Here is a 19585-nt window from a genome sequence, read left to right as displayed (position 1 = left end):
CTTATTCCAAAGGTACAGAAAACCTCCAAATTAGATCAACAAATGTGTATACTTCCTTTTGTAAATGATCACTAGCCTTCTAAAGAAAGTCATCATGTTCAAATGTCTTAAGTATAAATGTTCATATATGTTCAGTTATCAAACTAAAAATAAGAACATGGTTTTGCTCATTTTTTAAAGGAAAAACAAAAGAATGAGGGAGAAGATTTAAGTAAACTACAAGAAAAAGAAGCATTAGTTGAAGAGCTGGAAGCAAAACTCGGAGAAGAAGAAAAAAAGTCATTTGAGCTGAAGGAAAAATTATCAGATGTCAGTAAATTACTTGAAGAATCGAAAGAACAGATTTCTCTAAAGATGCAGGAGATAAATAATATGAGAGCTGAACTTACTACCTACAAACAGAAAGAAAGACAATGTTCTGATGAAATAAAACAGCTAATGGGAACTGTAGAAGAATTGCAGAAACGATGTTACAAAGATAGCCAGTCTGAAGCTGACATTGTGCAAAGAATGGAATTAGAAACACAAAGGAGACTGGCACAACTTCAGGCTGAATTAGATGAAATGCACGGCCAACAGATTGTACAAATGAAGCAAGAATTAATTAAGCAACATGCAATGGAAATGGAACAGCGTCTTTCACAACAAAAGGTAGAATTGGAAAAAACTTCAAGCCTGTCTTTGAATGAGAATGTTAATAAAGATCAAATGCATTTAATGACTATTAAAATTAATGAAATGAATGTAAAATTGCAAGATGCTGATAATGAAAGGAAAAGAATAAAGCAAGAATTGTTGCAACAGATGGAAGTCATTTCAGCAGAGAGGTCTCTTCAGCAAACTAAAATTGAAGATCTTCTCCAAGAACTGAATTTTTCAAGAGAACAGGTTCAAAGAGCCAAACAAAATATAGTGGATATGGAATGTAAATTAAATGAAGCTGAAAAACACCAGTTTATGATTGAAGATTTGAAAACTCAGCTGGCTTCTGCCTCTGAATTTAGAAAGGAATTGGAATTAAAACATGAGGCAGAAGTCACAAATTACAAAATAAAACTTGAAATGCTGGAAAGAGAGAAGGATGCAGTTTTGGACAGGATGGCAGAATCTCAAGAAGCAGAATTGGAAAGACTGAGAACAAATCTTCTGTTTAGTCATGAAGAGGAACTTTCCAGACTTAAAGAAGATTTACAAAAAGACCACATGGTCAACATGGAAAGCCTTAAGGATAACTTGAATATGCATCATAAGCAGCAGTTAGATGAGGTACAAAATGAAATGAGTCGAAAGATAAAAGCTGTGCAATATGAAAATGACAACTTACTCGCCAAGCAAAATCAGTTGATACTAGAGATTTCAAACCTTAAAGATCTACAGGAGTCTGTTGTAAATTCTAAATGTGAAGAAATGACACTTAAAATCCATGAGATGCAGAATGAGATTGAAGTGCTTAGGCAAGAGGAAAAAGAAAAAGGTACCCTTGAACAAGAAATTCAGGAGTTGCAGCTGAAAACTGAGTTGATGCAGGAACAAATGAGGGAGAGAGAAGATAGCCTTCAAAAAAAATGTTCTGAACTTGAAACACAAAATAACCTTCTTAAGGGGGAAAACAAAACTCTGGAAGACAAATTAAAAGGCATGCTGATAGGCTCTGAAGAGAATGTTATTTTTAACAGTGTTAGCTCTAATTCAGAAATTTTGGACTTACAAAAAAGAATAGAAAAGCTGATTACTGAAAATGAGCAACTTAAAAACCAAAACAGTCAACTCCAAGAAGATACTGAAAGGCAGAAGAGTGCCTTTGCATTTACTGAGAAAAAACTTGAAGCTAGTTACAAAGAGCTGCAGAAAGAATGTGCTACTCTTCTGAAGGCAAAAACGGATTTAGAAGAGGATAAGAAAAAGCAGGAAGCTGAATATAAAATCAAACTCAAAGAGTTGAATGAAAAACTTCACTATTTACAAAGCAATAGATCAGTTCTATCTAAAACTAAAACTTCTGGTTTTGAAGGGAGTAAAGAAATCAAGGCGTCTAGGGTAGACACATTTGAGGCTGGAGACTTTGTTGAGAAAGATGTGACAGAACTGATGGAAAAGCTTGAGGTTGCCCAGCATGAGAAACTGGAATTATCCCTGAGACTTTCCAGTGTCGCTGAACAGTTGAAGTCAAAACATAATGAAATTTGTCATTTAAATGAAAAAGTTAAATCCTTAAAAGATGAGAAAGAACAAGTTCTAGCAAAATGTAAAGAACTAGAAGTCATAATTAGCCATGTACAGAGGGGAAATAGTAGTAGTAATTTTCCTAAGACAAAATGTTCTAAAGGAAAATCTCTAAAAACTTCTGCTCCAGCATCTGAAAGTAGAAGTAAAACTGCTGGTCCAAGGAATAAAGTTGATGAAGGAATAAATGTAAGAGGAAATCTAGGTTCAGGTAAAGATATCAGTCATGAAGTGACGAAAAGAAAGGAAGTTCAGCAAATGTTGAAACCAGAACAGTCTCTTGTAGAACATTTGCATGGGATGACAGACAGGCTGTCTGATGAAACATCGTCAATAGCTGTTACCCAGAGTGAAAAGAATCTTCAGCAGCAGGTGGATGCCTTAAAATCAGAACAGGTATGTTACATAAAGCAGTATAGAAAACAGTTTACCTGTGAAACTTTGTACTTGGAAATTTGCATCGTATTTTTCCTGTTAGATATGCTTTAAGTACAGGTGTATGGTCAAATTGTGTGGTAACATGGCCAGTGGTTAACAGTGGTTTTTACATGAATCACCGGAATGATAACCACAGTCAATGTGTGTGAGGGTGCATTTTTTTAAGTGAAAGAGATACTCTTCCCTGACATTTAATTAAATCAGCAACAACAATAACAGGTAAGAAGGTGATGTCTGGAGTACTTTGCACTTTGATGTAGCATTTAAGTTACTTGAGGTGAAGACTTACTCAGAACATATTTTTTTTTTAATCTGTGATTAGGTTTTCTGTTCTCTAAGTGCTCATTCGAACAATATAAAGATAGAAACTCTTGACTGCACCAGTCATTTTTTATCAATCTTGTGAAATACTCATCCCCATTTTCAAAACTTTTATCTATATGCAGTTTTCGCTTCTTAAGACATGTATCCGTATGCGTGAGAAATGTGTGAAGATACAGAGTTACACATGTTGTGATTCTAACCAATCTGTGTTTTGCTGGGGAAATTTTGCTTGTAATTTTTGGTAGTGTAAATGAGTTGCAGGTAGTATTGAAAGAATTGCTGTTTGTCAGTAAAAATAGCTAAGTATTGCATTACCAGTATTTAATTAATGCTGGAATCCTAAATCTGGCTTTAAATTTATATACAGTGATGAAGTTGAATAGCATGGTGAAAGAGGTATGCAACTAAGTTTTGTGTAGAAATAGATGTTAACCAGTCTTCTTCTTTTAATTTTTTTTTTCTTTTTTTTTTTTTTTGGGGTGGGGGGAGTTATCCATGTTCTAAAAATCCACCCAACTGTGAACTGATACCACCACTGCCTAATTTCATGTTGTGTTGTAGTTCATTCATTTCCTAAGAAATAAAAAGCAAAGCCACACTGAAACAGTTGTGAGGTTATAGAAAAGAGTTAACAGCTGTATAATTTGGGGTGGGGGGGTTGGGGTGAGTTTTTTTGTTTGGTTGGTTTTTTTTTTTTTTTTTTTATGAGGCTGTGGTAACAGTCTTGCAATTTCCTGCCTTAGAAGTAAAAAATCATCATGGTCTGTAGGTGTCTAAAAACCTTTTCAAACTTGAACTCTAAATAGCTTATTATTGGCATATCCTAAACATGCATAGCTTAGGAATAACATCCCCCAAAGTTCATACTAGAATGTTGGGAATGAATGTTTTTAAGGTCTGCTAACAATCGTCTTTTTTTTTCCTGTGTTTGGAGAAAACTTTCTTAACCTACACTGTTGGTAGTGATATTGATCTCACTTCATCTGGGTAGAATTTGTTGGGGTTTTATTGCTGCAAAATAGGAATTGAAGCGTATCGAGTTTTCTTGATTTTAATTCCTTTTTTTATTTTAAGTTGAGGTTTCATACTGTTAGGTTACAATTTGATTTTTCAAAACTGCATATATGTCTTTTTTTCAAAGACTGATTTACAGCTACAGATGGAAGCACAGCGCATTTGCCTGTCTCTGGTTTATTCAGCTCATGTGGACCAGGTTCGTGAGCACTTGAAAGCAGAAAAAGAGAGTGCACTTTGCAGTCTTAAGGAGGAACTTGTGCATAGTCATCTACAAGAGATGAATGATCTGAAAAAAATGCATCAGCTGGAGCTCCAGACATTGAAAATTCAACAAGCAGGTAACTTGACCAAAATTATGCGAATAGGGCCTTTGATATGGAAAACAATGTCTTTAAAGAAGCACATGTGCATGTAGCTGTCCAGTAAATCGTTTTTAGGTACCAAATTGTTTACCCATTATAAGTGGTCTGTTGCTCAGGGAGTATTTCCTATATCAGGAGATAGGAAGCATTACTACTCATGTTTTGCCATTATGTATTAGGTGAATTAATTGTAAAGAACTATATAATAGATTCACCTTTAAGGTTGTATTCCTTCCTGAAATAATAAGCAAATGCATCAGCAAAATATTTTGGGGCTCTGTTCTCTCAGTTCTCTATTCTTTGAATTTCTGCATTGACTTCTATCTTACATTAAGTAAGATTCTACTACCTCTTGAGACTGTTTTGCATCTGTGAGCTTTTATGTTGTTGTGATGGTTTTCTATCCCTACTTTTTCTGTGATCTCATGATTTGCCCTTGTGTAATTTTTTTGGCATAAGTTCTTTGTCTGCTAGTATGTTTCTATAAAGTTCAACCTTTGTAGAATTCACGAATGCACAAAGCCATTTCTTTTCGCTTAACTCCTCTTGAACATTATTATATTGAATGGATGTGATGGAACAGAAAGGATGGGAACAAAACACTATGCCTTTCTAAGAGCTGAAGAGGCAACCTCACCAAGGCAGGAAATTAGGACTTCGAAAAGTTGTGCATCTAGTGTTTAAAAATAATATGAATAATTTGTATTCATAGATGATGAAGTCAAATCTACACAAAGACTTATAGAAAAGCTAAATGAAGCTGTGACTGAGGAATGTTCTAGGCTTGCTCAGGTAAGATTTAACAGCCTTTTTTAGAATGGAAATTTTGAAAATGGAAAATTGAGTGTACAGTGAGTCATCCTATTTTCCTACATATTTTTTAACAGGTTTTCATTGCAGCTTTTCTCTTTGCATTGGCCTCAAAATAGACACTGATAAACCTGATGTTCCAGAATAACATTGCAAGGGTTTTGGTGGTTTTTTTTTCCTAAGCTGTTTTATGTCCTTGTCCAGACAATTCTGCTGTTTTATACTTAGTTTTAATCTTCTATCTAACATTTGTCTTATATTTACAACTTCAGAAGTTGGGGTTTCTTTTTCTTTCTATATGTCTTTGGCTATATGTTTTTGATTTAACAGTGGTCTGATGTCACACACATGTTGACACACAGGGCATCACCCTCATGTTTGCAGTAAGGTAGTAATTTCTTTCTTTGCAGCAGAATATCTTTTACAGACTTAAAAGTGCCTGACAATCTCACAAATTGCTCTCTGTATTTTTTCAGTAAATCAGTATTATTTTCAAAAATTGAAGCTTATTTTTAGTCTGTATTCCAGTATCAGCCAGCAGTATTACTATTTTGCCTGTTTAGTGTAGAATACTAGTAATCAATGGCCCTTACAGGTACTTTTTGTCCAAGAATCAAGTTACTTATTAAACTTAATTCTGGATAAATTCATCTACTTCCATCATTCATTATAAGCCATGTTTTTCCAATCTTAAAATACTTAAAATGGTTGTTTTTGGTGGTGTAGGGTTTTTTTTCCTTCTTTGCTGGACCTTTTTCAACATCTTTCTGAAAACTGGGTAGCAGGACTTCTTTACTTGAGTGCCAGCATTGGAGAGATTAAGCAGGACTCCATGATAGCTTGCAGAAAGTAGCAGCTGAATGAGAGTCTTTGGCATTAGTTGTTTCACAGCTGGGAAAAACTGCCAATCATGATTCCATGTTGAGCTTTTGGAGAAATTATTATCTTACTTCTTAAGTTGAATTTGCTGTCTATTGAGATCCAAATGTTTACATAAAGAATCCCACTGTGTGCTTTGAGTAGGATGTTTCCTTTGAGGTATCATTTATCTTCTGAAATCATACGGATAAATCTTCTGTTTGTCTACTCATTGTAAGTATGGCAGCTATTCTGCTGGCCACATAGCACCAACAAAGTGAGGCAGTCTGTTTATGACATACTTGAGTTTTCTTTTGCCATCCCTTTTATCCTAATTGTTCAGTACTTAAGAGCAAGATGATTTGTAGTCTCTACAAAGATACAAATTTCTGCTGTAGGGAATCCTAAATAAAATTTGCACTGTATGAGGATGAGACATTTACAATGTAAATTTGCCTTTAGCATTAATCAAGGAGGCCTTTCACTGCCAGATTCTAATACTTGGCAGTTCCAAATTAAATAACAATTCCAAAATATGTGTATGTGTTTTTTACTGAAATGTCTTTCCATTCTTGTTTCTTTTGTCAGGAGTTTTAAACATCATCTAGGTTCTTAAAACTCAACAGAACATCTGTGCCATTATTTCCACAGAAAATAATATTCACAAAAAATACTTTCTTGCCACAATTTCTCCTGTTTTCTTTTTGAATTGTGATTGATAAATTAATTAAAAATTCTTCACTGTTTCATTGTTTCATTTCTTGTATAGGTTTTGTGTGACACTCAGAATGAACATTCTTCAGCTGCTATAGAAGTTGGCAGTAGGGAGCAGGATATTTTCCATAGACCTCCTGCTGTGAAAGAACAACTGAGTGTAGAATTACCAGTACACAGAGGTCAAGCTCAAGGTAGTGGCATTGTACTATCATGCTGGTTAAAAATACCTATTTAAAGTAATTCAGTCTAGCAGTTCTGCCATTAGTTGTTCAGGTGCTACCTAACAAGCCTAAATTGCTGCTTTAGAGACTTTGTCAGTATCAATATTCTGAACCACTTTTATTTCTTGTTATGAGTATTTGCTTGTACTGTTTTTATTACGGTGGAGATTGGTGAAAAACATTGGTAGGACTGTAGTTCCCCCCCCCCCCCCCTTCATTTGTAGAAGCTAACAGCTCTACCCAAAAAACCGTACATATCAGCACTACATACAAATGCATCCAGAATTTGGAAGGAGCCTCACTTTTTACAATACTATGTAATGTTTATGAAATAATTCTTTAGTGGAGAACTTATGAGCCATTCACTGTAATAAAATCTATGGCAAAATGACTGATTTCTCTTTTTTTTTTTCCTAAGTCCCTGGTTATCTGTGTAATTTAGTGGTACAAGAACGTATGGATGAACTTCTACACAAGATAACGGAAGAATACAGTAGGCTGAAAGCACTTCAAACACAGCTGATGAAGGACTGTAAACAGGTAAACTTTTTATGCTTTTTTGAGATTTCTGTTGCACAAATTCCCTCTGGGTGAGCATAAGAATGTGTTTGAAGTAGCATTTATGTATCCTGGTTGAGTGGCAAAGTAAGGCAATGTTTTGGTAAACTGGAGAAAGCTGCCTGTGTCACAGCATTGTGACAATGGCTGAGCTTAGAAGGCACCTCTGGAGTTCATCTAATCTAGCCACTGGCATAAAGCAGCTAGAGGAGGTTGCCCAGGACTACGTCCAGCTGAATTTTTTGGTGTCTCCAAGGATGAGGACTCCACAAACCCATTGGGCAGCTTTCTCTTCTTCAGGTTACACATTCCCAGCTCTCTTAGCCTATCGCTGTAAGACACATGCTCCAAGCCTCCCACCTTCTTTGTGACCCTCGACTGGACTCATGCCAGTGTATTTGTTTCTCTCTTCTACTGGGAGTACTGCACTTGACCCAGCACTCTGCATGCATCTCACCAGTAGAGAGGAAGGATCTCCTCCGTCAGCCTCATGGGAAATGGTCTTCCTAATGCAGCCCAGGAGGTTATTGGACTTTTGTCCTAATGGCACATTGCTGGTTCCTGTTCAGCTTGGCACTCACCAAGGCCCTCAGGGTCCTTTTCCTTTCAGCCAGTCCATTCTCTGCATGTACTGGTGCACAGGGCTGTTCCTCTCTAGGTTGCAGGAGTTGTCATTTGCCTTTGTTGAGCTTCATGAAGCTCCTCTCAGCCCATTTCTGTGGCCTGTTAAGCTCTCTTGAAACAGCAGCACAACCATCTGGTGTATCCCAGTTTTGTATAGTCTGCAAATCTGCTGAGGGTGCACTGTTGTCTCATTGTCCAGGACATTAACGAAAAGGTTAACCAGTATTGGCTTTGCTATTGACCCATTAGGTACACCACTAGTTATTGGCTTCCAGCTGGACTCTGTGCCACTGATGACAACCATTTGAGCTGAGCCATTCAGCTAGTTTTCAGTCACCCTCCCCATTCTTCATCAGTTTGCTATGACCATGTAGTGGGAGTTGGTGTCAAAAGGCTGGTCAGGAATGATTTTTCTTGTCATAAATCCATACTTACTGCTCCCAAATGGAGAATCTTCTCAGCTTTGTGTGTTGGGAAATTATTTCCAGGATTATTTAATCCATCACCTTCCCAGAGATCAAAGTGAGGTTGACTTGCCTGTAGTGCCTCAAGTCTTCCTTCTTTCTCTTCTTGAAGGTAGGACTGTTTTCATCTAGTCCTCAGAAATCCCTCAGTCACCATGACTTTTCAAGGATAATTGAGAATGGTCTCACAGGAATATAAACTATCTCCTTCGTCACTCCTTGGTGTATCCCATCACCCACCACCACGTGGTTCATGTCCACTCTGTTCCCTAACCTTATCCTCCTCCACCAAGGTTGTCTTGCTTGCTTTGAACTTCTACACTGATCTCGGGGCCTTGGGATTCCTAAAGACAAATTTTATTAGTAAATTTGAGGTTAGGTACTTCCATGTGTTAAATGGAGTACACTAACCATAGCTAGAGATGCTTGCAGGTCATGTGTATTGATGGATATACATGTACAGGGAAAAAAAAAAAGAGTATGTGAAAGCTGCATCTTGGGCCTGAAGAGGGTATTAGGTACTTCCACTGCAAGGAGGAGAGGAAGACTAGTGCTTTTGGGGTCAGAGGAATTGTGACTTAGCAATTTATATCCAGAGAGAGGATTTTGAGATTTACAGTGGATGTTCTGTACAGGCTGATCAACTGCCTGTAAAAGTATACTTGGTTATTCAGGCTGTAAAATGAAACACATAGTTACACTGCTTACAATCTCTTAAGCATTGGCCACCAATTCTTATACATTTATAATTACAGTTAATATTTTTGCATCATTGCTAGACAAAATGTTGTCATTTATACTCACTGTGTTATTTTTTAGGTCAAAAAACCATGGCTGTCTTCTCCAGAAAGGAGAAAAGAAGAGCAACGCAGTCATCGGGAAACAGGAAAGGAATGTCTGCAGACCACTTGGCAGGATCTAATGGGTAAAAAGATGCATATGCTTGTTTTAATCTATGTATATTCAGAGAGACAATTACTTTAAATTTTAACCAATCTATAGCTTACTACAGCTTGGAATACATGATTTTCTTAAATCTCTAAAATATTTCAGGATTAAATCTGTGAGATGGTTTTTGTTTAGTCTTTTCAGGTTTTCCACAGTTAAATTTCTGTTACCCATATCAAATGCAATTTTGACAAATGGAAGATTAAGTTATAATTTTTCTCGTGGAAAAGTAATTGATATGATAGTAGAAGAAAATATTAACCACAATAATAATTCAGTCCATCACTGCTGTTAATTTTGGAGAGAGTTGATGTCATTTATTTCCCCCCTTCAAATTACCTGCATACAGATCCTACAATTCAAGAATACTGTTTGAGGGAGATAGGAAACCTTAAAACACAACTTGAAGAACAGCATACTCAAGAACTGGAACACCTCCGGTCCTATTTCCAACAGCAGCTGAAAGAAAGTGAAGAGAGATACACTACAGAGATTGTCCGTCTGCAAGATAAGCTTCATAGTGCTGGGGTATCCTCTGACCATATGAGGTATTAGTCGCTACATTGTTTTGATCCTCCAAAAGTTAAGTGTTATGAAGAAATGACATAAACAATGCAAATTAAGTAGTATAGCATTTAGAATTTACTATATTTTTATAGTTAATAGAGCAAGATTTGGTAATCAGAAGAATGTATAAATACTATTTCATATACATGAGCTTTTTAGCAGTAGTTTCAAAACTTCCAGCTTAACAGAGCACTTTTAACCTTCAAAACTCCAGGCAATGTACTTTACATCTAGAGATACCTTGTGTAGACATAGTTGCATGAAATAAAATATTTTCTAGGATGATACGTAGCGATAAAGTCTGAGGCAGAGTTGAGGCCCTCTTTAAGCTTTCTGGCTTTCACACACTCATCAGCCTTCTCCTGACCCTGACCGTGGTGAGAGTTCAAACCTGAAAGAAGTCTGAGTGTCTTGGGGGGTTCTGACAACTGTGGAGCCTCCTTCTGATCCCTCATTATTTCTTAATTCTTAAAAAAAAACTCCAAACTATTAACATTTTCAAAATGCATTTTGTGAAACTGTGCTTCTGTATGTGTGTTGGCCAGGACAAATTATAAATACTCATATATGATTTCTAAATTATTTTAAAATGGGCCATTAGTGTTCTGATTTAATCTATGGCAGTTGTTCACATAAAATACTTAAAATTCATTTTCCATATGTTTCATAAGCATTTATAGCAATTATTGGTACTTGAAGAAAATTCCTATGAAGAGTTGCATTCTCTTAAGTTCAGGTTTTAAACATTAAAATTAAACTGGAGTTTTACACAAATGTTTCTAGACCAGTACATACCTTGGTTTCTAATAACGTAGTATGGACACCTGTCTCATTATGTCTTAAGCTTGAAGAGGAGTGTCTTTTAATGGTGTAGTCAGTAACCTGCGGAATGATCATGCATACTGCTTCTCCATACCTCATTTATTGCTGTATCTTTTAATCTTAAGTAGGAATATAGCTCCAGGCAAAGCCTGGGGATTTTTTTGGGGATGTTTTAGAATCATAGCATCATAGAATAGCTAGGGTTGGAAAGGACCTTGAGATCATCTAGTGCCAACCCCCCTTCATGGGCAGGGATGCCTCACACTAAACCATGTCACCCAAGGCCTCATCCAACCTGGGCCTCATCCAACCCTGCCAGGGATGAAGCATTCACAACTTCCTTGGGCAACCCATTCCAGTGCCTCACCACCCTTACAGGAATGAATTTCCTCCTTATATCCAATCTAAACTTCCCCTGTTTAAGTTTGAACCCATTACTCCTTGTCCTACCACTACAGTCCCTAATGAAGAGTCCATCCCCAGCATCCCTACAGGCCCCCTTCAGACACTGGAAGGCTGCTATGAGGCCTCCATGCAGCCTTCTCTTCTCCATGCTGTTTCTCAGCCTGACTTCATAAGGGAGGTGCTCCAGCCCCCTGATCATCCTCGTGGCCTTCCTCTGGACTTCTTCCAACAGTTCCATGTCTTTTTTATGTTGAGGACACCAGAACTGCACACACTGCTCCAAGTGAGGTCTCACGAGAGCAGAGTAGAGGGGCAGGATCACCTCCTTCGACCTGGTCACGCTCCTTTTGATGCAGCCCAGCATACCGTTGGCTTTCTGAGCTGCAAGCACACACTGAAGCCGGCTCATGTTCATTTTCTCATAGACCAGCATCCCCAAGTCGTTCTCCCCAGGGCTGCTCTGAATCTCTTCTCTGCCCAGCCTGTAGCTGTGTCTGGGATTGCTCTGACCCAGGTGCAGGACCTTGCACTTGGCATGGTTAAACTTCATGATGTTGGCATCAGCCCACCTCACAAGCGTGTCAAGGTCCCTCTGGATGGCATTCCTTCCCTCCAGCGTATCAACTGAACCTCACAGCTTGGTGTCATCGGCAAACTTGCTGAGGGTGCACTCAATCCCACTGTCCATGTCAGTGACAAAGATATTGAGAAAGACTGGTCCCAAAAGCAATCCCTGAGGGACACCACTCGTTACTGGTCTCCAGCTGGACACTGGACCATTGACCTCAACTCTTTGTGTGCGGCCATCCAGCCAGTTCTTTATCCACCGAGTGGTCCATTCATCAAATTGCTGTCTCTTAAATTTAGAGACAAGAATGCTGTGTGGGACAGTGTCAAGCACTTTGCACAAGTCTGGGTAGATGACATCAACTGCTCTACTGCTGTCCATCAGTTCTGTAGCTCCATCATTGAAGGCCACCAAATTGGTCAGGCAGGATTTCCCCTTAGTGAAGCCATGCTGGCTGTCACCAAGCACCTTGTTGTTTTTCATGTGCCTTAGCATGCCTTCCAGGAGAATCTGCTGCAAGATTTTGCCAGGCACAGAGGTGAGACTGACTTGTCTGTAGTTCCTCGGGTCATCCATTTTCCCCTTCTTGAAAATGGGGGTTATATTTCCCTTTTTCCAGTCATCAGGAACTTCACCTGACTGCCATGACTTTCAAATATGATAGACTTATGATAGCTTAGGAACTTCATTTGCCAGCTCCTTCAGGACCACGGATGGATTTCATCAGGTCCCATGGATTTGCGCACATTCAGGTTCTTAAGATGGTCTCAAACCAGATCCTCTCTTACAGTGGGCTTAAGGTCTTCATTCTCACAGTCCCTGCATCTGCCTTCTAAGACATGGGTGGTGTGGTCAGAGCATTTGCCAGTGAAGACTGAGGCAAAGAAGTCATTAAGAACTTCTCCAAAACTGGGGCAGCCAGTTCTCCCGATAGCTTCCGGAGAGGGCCCACGTTGCCCGTAGTCCATCTTTACATTTGCAGTGTAATTATAGAATCCCTCCCTGTTCCTTTTCACATCCCTATGTTCATCTGGTTGTATATCCTATTGCAACATCAGAAAAGAGAACAGTTACTGCTCTACATTCATCAAATTAAACGTGAATGCTAAAAATAATTGGCTGCTTTTCACAGTTTACAACATTTCAAGTGTTCTAAAATTACTGTTCTGGACTCCATTTCAAGATTATTTAAAACCAGCTCCCAGATTTGAGCAAAACAAAAGCTTCATGCTCTCTGTAAAACCCTAGTGTAGTTAGGTTGTCTCACAAACAATAAGCTTATCTTCTAACTTAATCTGGTTTGTACCCTGTCTTCTAGCAAGGGATTTGTTTCTTTGTAGTAGCAGGTCACAAATTCTGTAGGAGTTATATTTTTTTAGGTAGTTTGGTACCGTATCGTATGCTTTTGGTGGTGTATTTTGGTGATGTGTGGTATTATTTTGGTTTTTACTGATTTATAGCATTCTGAGTATATAGAGCAGTTTGCTGGAAAAGACAGTCTCTGAATATATTTCAGGATTTTGTTATCTAAGTATAAAACGAATCATATTAAATTTCTTTCTGTTTTCATATGTATGACTCAATAATATAGCACAGGAATGAAAGAAAGCAGTGAATCTGTTGATAAACGTCAGTTTAAAATAACCAAAATAAATATAACCACTTTCTAAGTGTTTTCGTGGCTTCGTACACATATCCATTCTGGTTTCTCACATATCCTTATGACTCAAAGAGGTGCTTTTGTCTTCATCTTACTATGTGTAGTTATTGAACACAAAATATTCTCAGATAGCTTTGAATTAAGTTGTTTGTTTCTTCTGCATTTTTAGTGTATTCACAAATCCAGAAATAAAACTAAAAGAAGTCTTCAGGAAAGTGAAGTGCACTGAAAATCTTCATCAGCAGAGAACAGATGAAGCACTGGAGGTATCATATAATTATCATCTTAGTGCTATTTAGACTGCTGTTAGTCCACGTTAGAGGAAAAAGATAAAAATTTTGCTGAGAAATATTTCTGTGAATTAAGTGCAATAAAACTTATTGGTCCTGGGTTTTACTTTTTTTAGAATCTTATTTGTAAGATTAAAAAAAGACATTTGGTTTGGGCTGCTTCTTACAGAAGTGGAAGAAAATTAGTGTTCAATTTCTGGGATTTCTTCAGGAGTCTTTAAAAGATCATGACTTTCCTTAAAACACTAGTTAAGAAAGAAGAGCGATTTAAGTGAAATCTTAGTACTTTTGAAGTGTTGACTGCGCGGTTCAGGAGAAATACTGAAAAAGTAATCCCAAAGATCTTGAAACCCAAATGTAAATGGAAGAGAACAAATACATTCCTACCCTAGTACTGCTTGAAAACTGGCTCAAAAATTCTGCGTTTTGAAAAATATCGATGCTGGTTTATGCTGTGATCCTGTGCTTTCTCACCTGTTTTCTCTGCATTTGACAGTAAAAATAGTGCTGGAAGAAGAGTTGCTACAGACTCAAAATTTGAAGTTCAGTGTAAAGCAGAAAGAAGTCTTTTACTCAATTCTTTTTTGTTACAAAATTTACATTTTTTGTTGTTTGTTTTGTTGTGTTGTTTTTTGTTTTTTTTTTACAGCTTCCTAGTGAAATTGAAATGCAGAATGATCTGGATGCTGTTCAGTTGCTAGAAAAACAGTACCAAGAAAGATTAGAAGAAGAAATAGCAAAGGTACTATTTTTATTTTGGTACTTTACATTTGTAAGGTACAGTAATTTTTATTTGCCATTTCTGACAATTCAGACAATTGCATTACCATATGCTAGCAGCCAGTCTATGATAATGCATAGTTTTTATTTGGATCGGATGAATGAATCATAAGGAAAATTAAGATTTTTATAGGTAGGCTATATTAAAATGTTTGTGGATTTACTTGCTTTTTTACTTCCAAAATAGTTTTAAATTCTTTGCAGAATGAAAAAAATATCGCTGCTTTCATTATTTCATCAAATTAGCATAAATTAAGCATTGGAAAAAAATAAAGGAGTACTTCTTAAAAAAGTTTGCAGTCAGAGTTAAGAAGGTTATAGCCAGCACTGGGTAATCACATTAATTTAAGCAATCCGCATTTCTCGATTGAAAGTTCCATTTCTCTCATCTGGTGCCAAGAAAACCCTTCTTTATGAGAAAATGAAGTACGTGATTGGCTGTTGTTTTCCTAAGAGCAATTTAACTTCAATAAACAAACTCACATTTTCTTGAAAAGAAGGATTGGGTGTTTTCAAGTGTAACACTTCTATATTTATTATTCTAATTTTTTACACTTTTTGTAGCTTACCTTATAAATGTCTGTATTCTGTATCTAGAAAAGAACGGCTCACATAATTGGAAAAGGGGTGTATTTCTATTAGAAAGAGATACTTATTGGTCACAACCAGCCTGTTGTGACTACAATTGAATCTATTTAATGCTAATAGAAGTTTCTTTCTGATCAAGGAAAATTCCTGTTTTGAGTATCAAGCATATGGCTCTGCTGTCTTGATACAGCCCAAAATTTTATGTCAGTGAAAAGTTTACAAAGGATGCTTGGTTAGGTAGAAAAGACTTGGCACAGCTGCACTTATATCAGTATGCCAGGGCTTTTACAAGCCACCTGATAGAATCTTTTTTAAAAAAGAACTATATAATTCTGTGTTAAATAATGTATTTTAACTGAAAATGGCATCATAGTTTATTAAACTACCATAAATGCAGCATTTCTGTATTTTGAGATATGACTGTTGATGAGATTGGCAGTGTGTCTCTCTTCTTTTAAATTTCTGTTTTCTTCTGGGGGGAAAAAGGTCATAGTTCAGAACTTTTAGTACTTATGTTATTGATAGTAATGAGTTTCTGTGAAGCATAAACTAATACAGTCTTTCCTTATTTATTCAGGTAATCGTGTCAATGAGTGTAGAACTTGCCAAACAAACTGAATTGTCGGGAGTTGCTAGGCAGAAGGAAGAAGCAGAAACACAAACTGTATATCAACAGGGAATGCATTTTGAAATCAAAAAGCAATACAGTGAAGAGGTTGACAGCCCTTTCAGAAAAGCAACAGGAAAAGAGAATAAGAATGAAGAACTGAAGTCACTTTGCAAGGAACTCAGTGAAGAGTCTGGTGAGATCAACTCGCTTGGAGAACAGCTTCATCCTAATAGCAAGCCTAGTTGTGTATTAGGACAGACTACACATGAATCAGTGATTTCTGAAGAACTTCTATCTCATGTTGAAGGTCTTAAAGCAGAAGTAACACCAGTAAGTGTTCTTAAGAAAATAATTGGCAGTGTGTAACACTATGTCTGAATTTTCTTTCCAATGCATTTACGCTTCATTTCAATGGGAAAAACGAATACTGCAGAGAAAGAAATGAAGATTAAAATTTCATTGAAGTATTTTCCTTTCAAAGGTGTGACAACTTTAAACCTGAATTATCTACCGTTATTTCCTTGTGTTCTGCCTGACTACCATAGTGTTATGTTATGCTGTGAGGAAAGGAATATGACACTGGCTACATGAAAATGGATTATTCCATTTCATGGATACAACTGTATTGCAAGCCATAAATTGTATTAAGGCTTTTCATAAGCTAGGCTATATTCTAGTGTTTATACAAAGAACATATTACTAATAGTGCTTAAAGAGTTTGAGCCCCTTGTGATAAAGGATATCAGATGAACACAGAAGTTATAAAAGTATTATCTAAAATATACAGATAACATATCGCAAACATGGGGTGGGGGTAAGGTTGAATAAATACGGTAAAAAGCAGTCATAAATTTTGACTCCACGTTTTCATCCTCAGCTTTTTTGAAGCAAAAATTACACTTTCAAATTTGTGTAGCAGTTAAACTTTCTGATTTTGTATTATCTTGACCGTGAGAAAATGTAATATTCTTGTTTTGAATTATACTGCTCTCTCAAACTTCTGTTGTTATACACACATATATGTCTGCCACTGTATTTTCTGATGAGATTCCCACCAACTAAAAAGCATGAGTTAAAGTAACACTGTTCACAGTTACTTCTGAAAACTTGTCTTGTAATTTGAGAATAATTCTAAGCCTGGACCTTCCAGGAAGCAGGCACCAAAATAATGCTTTCGTGATGGCTACTTCAATTTCTGAAAGGATTTTCTAAAATTTATTTAAATACTTGCTACAAACTGTCATTGGACATAAAATGCTAAAATAATTCCAATATTTCAGCACTACGGTGAGATGACAGCACCAGACACAGAAACAGCAAGTCAGCTGTTGTTATATGAGGAACGTTTGGAAGACATGAGACAGGAGCTGGTACGGCAATATCAGGAACATCAGCAGGCAACGGAATTACTGAGGCAAGGACACATGCAGCAAATGGAACGTCAAAAAGAAAATCAAGAGCAACTCTTAGCAGAGCTTGAGAGTCTTAAAGTGCAATTAGCTGAGGTAATACGGAGTTTTAACTCATATTAACTCATTGAGTAACAAAGGGACAGCAGGCAGATTTATATTTATTTATACTTGTATCCCTTGAAATAGAGGCACACACATACTTGCTATATGTATGTATACATACCCATGTGTGCACACACGCATTATCTATTTGTATGTTTATATATACAAACATATATGCATATATGTAAAGGGCATATTTCTCATTTTCAAAGTTCAGTTAGTGATGGATCAATTTTGAATTCTGTTAACCTGGAGAAAACCTGCAGTGTTGCATAGCAGCCAGAAGAGAGAGTGAGTGAGTGAGTGAGTGCAGGTGCATTGTAAACCATGCCACCTTGCAGATACATGGCCTTGCACAGGATACAGGCTAACATCTGTTTACATCAATGAAACCACCAGCCATGGCTAGAGATACTATAAATAGTGTATAATTCTTCATTTTTTCCTCATCCCCACTTTAAGTTTGAACTTGAACAATATTGATGGCTTTCTCCCTTTTTCTGGTGGGTTTGTGTGGTTTTTTTTTTTGCATGGGAGATGAAGTTCTTAGACTATTGGAATAAAAAAAGATCTGTGAGATTTGGTGGGTAACACCACTGTTTCTTTGCCTTTTAAACTTAACTTGCAATCACTCTGCACCAGTTCAAATCCTATGGCAGGTATTGTAATGAAACTCAATAATTTATCTTAATTATTAAGTCTTCAAAAATGTCCTTTATAGCCTTGCCTTCCTTCTTCCTTCAAAAAGCAAAGTAAACAGAATGAAGAAGAATTTGTCTTGCTGTGATTTACATTCAGCAATGTAACATTACAGAAGCGCATGTGAAAACAGTAATCAGTGAATTCTAAAACAAAGCTTTATGTTCCTTCAGACCTTATCCAAACCTGGTCCTGTTCTGTTTGTTTTGGTTCAGTGAGGTGGGTAATCTAGAGAGCTAGTTACTTGTATCCTAGGTGTCTTTTCCAGCAGCATCAGGTATATGATTCTCTTAAATGCTCAGTAGGCGTCTAGCCTGATAATCTTTCAGTATATGCAGCCTATCTCATTTTATCTCTTTGTCAATTTGCAATTACATCTTTCATCAGGGGTTGCAAATTCCTGAAAATAGTTAAAAGCATTAAGCAGAACTTATGCTGCTGGCTTTATTCAAGTTTTTAATGCCAAGGGTGTTTATCCATAAAAACTGCATGGGAACGTGTATGCTGTGTTTATGCCATGAACACTTCTAGGTCTTGTAAAAGAGGGTGTGTCTAGGCTTATTATAAAAATAATTTATTTTCATCTGATTTTTCTTGTGCAAAACATCTAATAACCAGAAATTCCTTCCAGTTTTTGTTGTGACCTCTGTGTTTTATAAAGTGCATAAAAATGCTGTTAAAATCTTGAAGATGTAAGATGCCAAAAATATTTATTAGCTGTATTTCATTATATAAAGCTTTCAATGTCTTTGTAAGCATATAAAGAGGTGGACTGAAATTTCATTGTGCAAAATATGTAAAAAATTAGAAGTGACAGGACTCACTAATACTCAGAAGCTTAAAAAATTGTGTGTGCCCCTCTAACACTTCTTTTGTAGCATGTCTCAATGGAGAATGACAGCCTGGTTGCAGAGAGAGAGAGAATGCTTTTAGAAGAACTGGAATCATTAAAACAACATTCTGCTTCCGGAAGAGAAAAGCTGGCTTGTGAGCTTCGAAACAACAGCACACAAACAGAGGTAAATATGGACTTTGACTTTCTTGGCAGCTGTGGCATGTCAAACCGGTAGGATTTCTTTTTGCTGTTAATCTTTTCGTGTAATATATTTTCCTAAAAGATGTTGAGTATTGCTTAAACAGAACAGGTTTAAGAATCAAAAGGTGGTGCTGGTAGGCATATTTTTTATTTTTTTCACTTCAGGTAAGCAGAAGGTATTTTAACAGCTTGAAGGTGGGGTTTGTTACTGTACCTATTTGCCTAGGTAAAGTCACATTTTCATATTGCTATAGCAACGCCAACAGAAAATCCAAGGTCTGTTTATTCAGCATAGCAAAGTTCTAATAGGCCCTGCCTTCGATTTCCTGTTTTGTTTTTATTTGGTTTAGTTAATTTTTCCACACTGGGAGAGTATTTCTTGATCTGCAATTTGGTGCAGAAGTTTTATTCACAAAACACAACTAATTTAGGTTTTCAGTGGTGTATTCTACTGCATACAAGAAGAATATGTTGACTTTGGC

At 36.9% G+C, this 19585-nt stretch overlaps 1 protein-coding gene across 6 annotated transcripts in view; it reads left to right on the top strand.

Moving 5' to 3' along the window:
* The window catches only part of AKAP9 (A-kinase anchoring protein 9), a 78734-nt gene that overhangs the window by 12116 nt on the left and 47033 nt on the right, over positions 1-19585 (top strand). For 5 of the 6 annotated variants that reach the window (XM_061350121.1, XM_061350118.1, XM_061350116.1 and 2 more), the window contains 12 exons: positions 181-2619; positions 4127-4340; positions 5077-5156; positions 6802-6940; positions 7389-7510; positions 9436-9541; positions 9914-10112; positions 13756-13852; positions 14526-14618; positions 15822-16184; positions 17135-17359; positions 18946-19086. In XM_061350121.1, coding sequence (XP_061206105.1) covers positions 181-2619; positions 4127-4340; positions 5077-5156; positions 6802-6940; positions 7389-7510; positions 9436-9541; positions 9914-10112; positions 13756-13852; positions 14526-14618; positions 15822-16184; positions 17135-17359; positions 18946-19086 — 4218 coding nt within the window. The remainder of the gene's footprint in view (positions 1-180; positions 2620-4126; positions 4341-5076; positions 5157-6801; positions 6941-7388; positions 7511-9435; positions 9542-9913; positions 10113-13755; positions 13853-14525; positions 14619-15821; positions 16185-17134; positions 17360-18945; positions 19087-19585) is intronic. The other variant, XM_061350120.1, reaches the window with a different exon arrangement.

Source organism: Neopsephotus bourkii, unplaced genomic scaffold (genome assembly GCF_033783945.1).
Source record: "Neopsephotus bourkii isolate Nb327-2 ecotype Australia unplaced genomic scaffold, CSIRO-AGI_Nbou_v1 NB_479, whole genome shotgun sequence".
Classification (NCBI taxonomy): domain Eukaryota; kingdom Metazoa; phylum Chordata; class Aves; order Psittaciformes; family Psittacidae; genus Neopsephotus; species Neopsephotus bourkii.
The sequence above is the reverse complement of the archived record's forward strand: the minus strand, read 5'-3'. Positions and strand labels throughout refer to the sequence as shown.